This window comes from Plasmodium fragile (genome assembly GCF_000956335.1).
Source record: "Plasmodium fragile strain nilgiri unplaced genomic scaffold supercont1.29, whole genome shotgun sequence".
Taxonomy (NCBI): domain Eukaryota; phylum Apicomplexa; class Aconoidasida; order Haemosporida; family Plasmodiidae; genus Plasmodium; species Plasmodium fragile.
In genome coordinates, this window is record NW_012192609.1 from 1 (window position 1) to 5538 (window position 5538).

The 5538-nt window shown below is 40.7% G+C and overlaps 1 protein-coding gene across 1 annotated transcript; it reads right to left on the reverse strand.

Annotated features, from left to right (window-relative positions):
* Nucleotides 1-2533: 2533 nt before the first annotated feature.
* On the reverse strand, nt 2534-5086 carry AK88_02794 (uncharacterized protein; the record flags this gene model as incomplete). The annotated part of the gene is made up of 1 exon (XM_012480417.1): nt 2534-5086. One exon carries the CDS (start codon nt 5084-5086, stop codon nt 2534-2536), a length of 2553 nt encoding a protein of 850 aa, XP_012335840.1.
* Nucleotides 5087-5538: the final 452 nt, after the last annotated feature.

The following is a 5538-nucleotide window of genomic DNA, read 5'->3' on the forward strand; positions in this document are numbered from 1 at the left end:
TTTTTTTTTTTTTTATGTTCCCCAGGGGGTAGCTTTTCGACCAGTCCACAACTATTTGAAAGTTAAAAGTGGGCGTCTAGGAAAATGATGGCCTATTTGCTAACTCGGAAAAAATTAACACGGGTAGGCGATGTACGTAAACTGGCGCGTAAATCCCGAATGGATATAAAAGCGCCCATGTCGTCTGCAACACCAAGTTCACAGACAAAGGACAGTTCGTCTTACACAACGATGAGCTACATGGTGCGCATACCACGTCATATGCACATCATGTCGTGCGTACAAAAATTAAATTACAAGTTGTACGTTACCTCATTTTTTATAATTCGAAAGGAACGAAATGGGGAACACGGATTTAATAAGTGCTTCTCCCCTTCGTACTTGTAGGCCCAAATTGCAAAAAGGGAAACGGCAAAAAGAATTCACAACTACTTTTAAACAAAATACAGTCTGGGAAATCCCCACTGGATCGCAGAAAAATTCGATTTTTTTTGTTGTACACCATTTTGCGAACAAATAAAGTGAATTTTTACGCCCTTGGTACATTAACAAACGGGGTTTTATTGAATCCCCATTTTACGCAATGCATGTGTGCACAAAGACAGATGCTCGTTTTCAGGTCAGTTTCTACATATATCCATATGTCGTCTTTATCCGTCAGAGAAAAGAACTCGTTTTGCATGTTCGATTTGATAGAAGGTATTTACTAAATTATATTCCCATGGTGACAAAATACTTAGCCGTGCGACACGGCACAACCTGTGTTGTAACTGCCGAGGATTGTAACTAATGTGTTACTTACTCAACTGTGAAAGGGCAGTTGTTGCAGTTGCCACAGCTAAACGTAATTCTCCTTATCATTTGTGGAGGACAAAGGGTTACAGGTTATAAACTTATCCAAGAGTAACATAAATTGGGTGCATTTTCAAACTGGAGAAAAAAAAGAAAGAAAAAGTTGGCACGTTTTTCTCACCTTCATAGAACAGCACATATTTTGCGCATCCATTTTGTTCGCGATGTTGGGACAACATATTGCAGAGTCGGCCGTTTCCTCCTACATTCGCACAATGGACATGTTATAGCTATTGCAGGTTACCTTAATTCATTTCCCTTTTCCACTTTCTCATGTCGAGTGGCAAGACCAGCTAACCACTTTTCTGCCCAAAGGACCTCGTTCACCCGCTCATGGCGCAGGCATGTACTTTTTACACTATTTCAAAATGATTATATATATTTTAATATAATATTAATTTTTTTTATTTTGGAACTGTCTCATAGAAAAAAAAACGTTTTGCTTATAGCACACATATTTTAATAAAACAAGAAAAACAGGCGAAATATCATGGGGGAGCGAAAAAATTTTTAAAACAAAAATGGAACTTTAAAAATAAAGCGAAATAAAACATTACTCAAGAAAGTTGAGACAAATAATTGGTACTTAATATAAAAAAAAAAGGTGCGAAAAAAAAATAGGCAGAGGAAGAAAACCAAGTGCAGGCAAAAAAAAAAAAAAAAAAAAAAAACTTACGCATGTGTTATACAAATATATACGAATATATACAAATATATAAAAACATACATAATACATGTATAACATTCTTAATTATATGCTTATTATGGAAAAGAAGAAAAAAAAAATGGTATACTTTCCTATTGTCTACATATTACACACGTTATGTATGATATATGTCACATGCCTTATTACATACATATGGGGGTACACATATATAACTTTTACACCGGGAAAAGTGTAGGGGTGAGGACGGGTGCTCACGCGGGAACCTGAACTGATATCCACGCGGACACTCCTCAAAAAATATATATATGTAAAAAAAAAAAAAAAAAACAGATAACTCTTGCTACTTATGGACGAATTGACACATTTAAAATAAGAGACATTTCATTCGATTGCTTCGTTTGGGGGAAAACCACAACGGTCGAAAACTTATGCTGCTGCGGGGATGGGGGCAAACGCTTATGCTGGATTCATATACCGAGGCGCGCGCAGGCGCACATGGCGGGCACAACTTGCATCGTGTGACTTATTTTCCTCTTCACATGCTTTTTCATCCGCTTCCTCGTCCGGTGCTTCCGTGCGCTAATGTGTATATATACATGTACACATATATGCGCGGTACGGCCTTCCTCTGACCATTTTGGAAATTCACCAATGCCAAAATCTGTCACAGTGTCCCATACACTTTTAAATATAATAACTTAATGCTGCTCGTTCAAATGGAACAAGTATTTTCTGGCGTACGTGTCTACGACAATTCATTGTGATTTGTCCTGCACAGTTTCGCTAGCATGATCGGCTCGTCAAAGTATTTGCTGTTCCCGCATTTGCTCTTTCTCGCGTTATAAAAATGCATACGTGTCAGTGTACACAGTCAGTGTATTGTCCACACATTTGTGTACACATGGGCGCGCGCCCGTTGGGGGGGGAAGCCTTTTAACACATTGTCCATAATATATATATATTTCCCTCCCCCCATTGGTTCTTCATTTTGTTCCCTTCTTAACTTCGCCCTCTTTAGTAGTCGAAGATTTCTACGTTTTGCATAATTTTCGAAGCTGTTGTGTTCAGCTCATCTTCTGGGTAATTCCAAAAGTTGGAACAGCTAATCAGTGAATTGTTGTTCAACCTGTAAATATTTTTTACGTCTCCATTTACGTCGTACTTGTTCATTCTATTTTCATCATTCTGCGCGTTGGGCATATTGCCGGTGTGTACGAAATGTTCAGGTAAATGGGTGCCAGGTACCACCACTTCCATATTCTTGGGCTGTTGCTTTGGGTGGTTGCTACCGTTCTTTACCACTGCCCCGGGGTTATACTGCTGTGCGTGTTGCGCATGTTGCGGTAGCTGTGAGTGCTGCAAATGTTGCGCGTGATGAGGATGATGAGGTGGCTGAGGCTGATGTGGTTGATGCGGTTGATGCGGTTGATGTGGCTGATGCGATTGCTGCTCATGCATGAGGTGAGTACTATTCTTCATCTCGTCATTCAGCAAAAAGCTATCCTCCTTGTAATTGCTCGTGTTCGTCATTTGCAACAACTTTAGAAAATTCTTAATATCGGCCAAATTCAACTTTTCGTTGTCATCCTCGATAACTTTAAGTGCACTATCCTGCGCTGTAATTTCCATGTGCTCAATTGTTTCAACTATTTTTTTCTCCTCATTATTTGCTGTATACTCCTTTGAAGAATTGCTCGATATTCTCATGGACGCGGATGAATCTTTACTTTGGTATGAGGGATACTTGTTCAAAACATTATTCTTCTTTCCCTTATTTATATTGTAGTATTGAGTGCTGCTTATGCTGTTCGGGATGTTCGTCATGTTGGTCATATTGCTCATATTGCTCATATTGCTCATGTTGCTCATGTTCGCCTTGCCACTGGAGAGGTTCGAAATGACGGACATGTTGTTCACCATGCCGCTGCTCATATTGTTAGTCATAGCACTACCGCGACTGGTCATACTGCCACCTAGGTTTTTCATACCGCTACCCAGGCTGGTGGCCACACTCCCTCCGTGCATGCTCCCATTAATCGATCGATTCATGTTCATGTCTTGATTCAACAATTCGTTGATCGACTTAAAGGCTCCATTTGATTCGTTCGAGCCGCTACACATATTCTGCAACTTCCTTAAATTGAAGGAATTTATAAGCCCATTTGCGCTCTCCATGTCATTGTTGTTCAGCATGTAATTCTTCATGTTCATGCTGTTCATTGCGGTATTGTAATCCTCGCTGTTCTCTTTGTTTTTTAGCAGCGCATACAGATTGTTTGGGTAGGAAGAGCTCTTCTGGTAGTTCTTGTTCACGTTGACGGGGTTACTACTCATGGTGTTGTTCATCCCGTTATTCATGCAACCGTTCATGCAGCTGTTCATTGCGTTGTTCATCGTGTTGTTCATTCCGCTGCTCATTCCGCAGTTGTTCATACAGCCGTTCATACAATTATTCATCGCATTGGTCACTTTGTTATTATTCATATTGTTCTTCAAATTGCGACCCATGCCACGGGTGATGCTTCCGTTCATGTGGTTGTTCAAATGGCTGTTCACGTGGCTGCTACTCAAATTATTGCTCATGTTGCTCGTCACATTGGTGCTCAGGTTGCTGCTCAAGTTACTGTTCAGGTTGCTACTCATGTTGCTGCTCATGTTACTGCTCAGGTTATTCTTCATATTATTGCTCACACTGCAGTTCATCATGCCGCTGCTCACGTTGCAATTTCCACTTGCATTATTCACGCTGCTGCTAATATTATTTTCCTGCGCGTTTTTCTTCTCAAAACTTTTGCTATATCGGTTATTGTTCGTTCCGCTTTGGTTAGGGAATTTGCAAAGTAACGAGTTCGTCGGCTTCAATATGTTTTCGCTGTTCCTGTTCTCCTCTGTGATGTATCCACTGCTTCCGCTGTGGTTGTGGCCGTTGTGCCCGTTGTGGTTGTTATGGTTGCCGTGGTTGCTGTCGTTGTTGTGGCTGTTGTGATTTCTGTGGTTGCTGTGGTTGTGATTGTTGTGGTGGTTGTGGGTGTTGTTGCTGCTGTTGCTGCCACCGTTTCCCGTATTTGCGCTATTTCCGTTGTTCTTATTCTTGCTGCCCTTTTGAGTCGAACCGGCCAGTGGGGCGGCGAGCATGAGGTTGATGGCATTTTGAGAGGGGGACAAATTTCCAGGCAGGGGACGCAATTCCTCAATATAGTGCGCATGTCTGCAATGCGATTCAGCGTTACATTTTCCTCTCAAAAACTTTGTACATGGAGCGGTTTTGTATAAATCTCCAGTAGGCCTCAACTCACAAACCGAATGAGCATAACTGCATTTTTCATTCTTGCATACTCCTGCCTTTTTCGCCAAGGGACATAAACTAGTAAAGGATAAATCAGGAATTGGATTTAACTCTTCTTGTGAATGTGCAAATAAACAGTCTACGCCTCTATCACACCTCCCTGAGAAAAACCAGGGGCACATCTTTGTTTTGTAAAATTGCTTCTTTCGTGGAATTTGGGTCACCACCAATGAGGACTGTTGTTGTCCTTGGGTGCTATTGTTCACGTTTTTGCTGTTCATCATGCTCGGTTATACATATATAGACAAATAACAAATATGGATTAATGGGCTGTGCTAGATCTACCAGTGCTACTCTCTTTAGTGAATCGAACTGCGGATATATGCTCGCACCGGAAGCAATTTCGTCGCTTCGTGAAACAGACTCTTCAGCAGCCGCCAAATATGCACTTCTGGTAAGATGGACAATATGCTCTATGAAAAGATTTAGCTATCCTCTGTTGCCCTCTCGCTAAAGCGAAAAAAACTTCTTCTATTAACGTATTACCTCCGCGGGAAGAAAAAAAAAAAATAACAGTGTAACTTCCACACGTATTTCGTTTCGAGTAATAAAACGGAATATATAGCTGTGCTGTAAAATGTACGTTCGATTACACGGATAATACACTTGTGCTATTTTTATTTGTACTTTCCTGAAGATGCAAATAATAAATGATGATTGCGCTCTGTGTCTT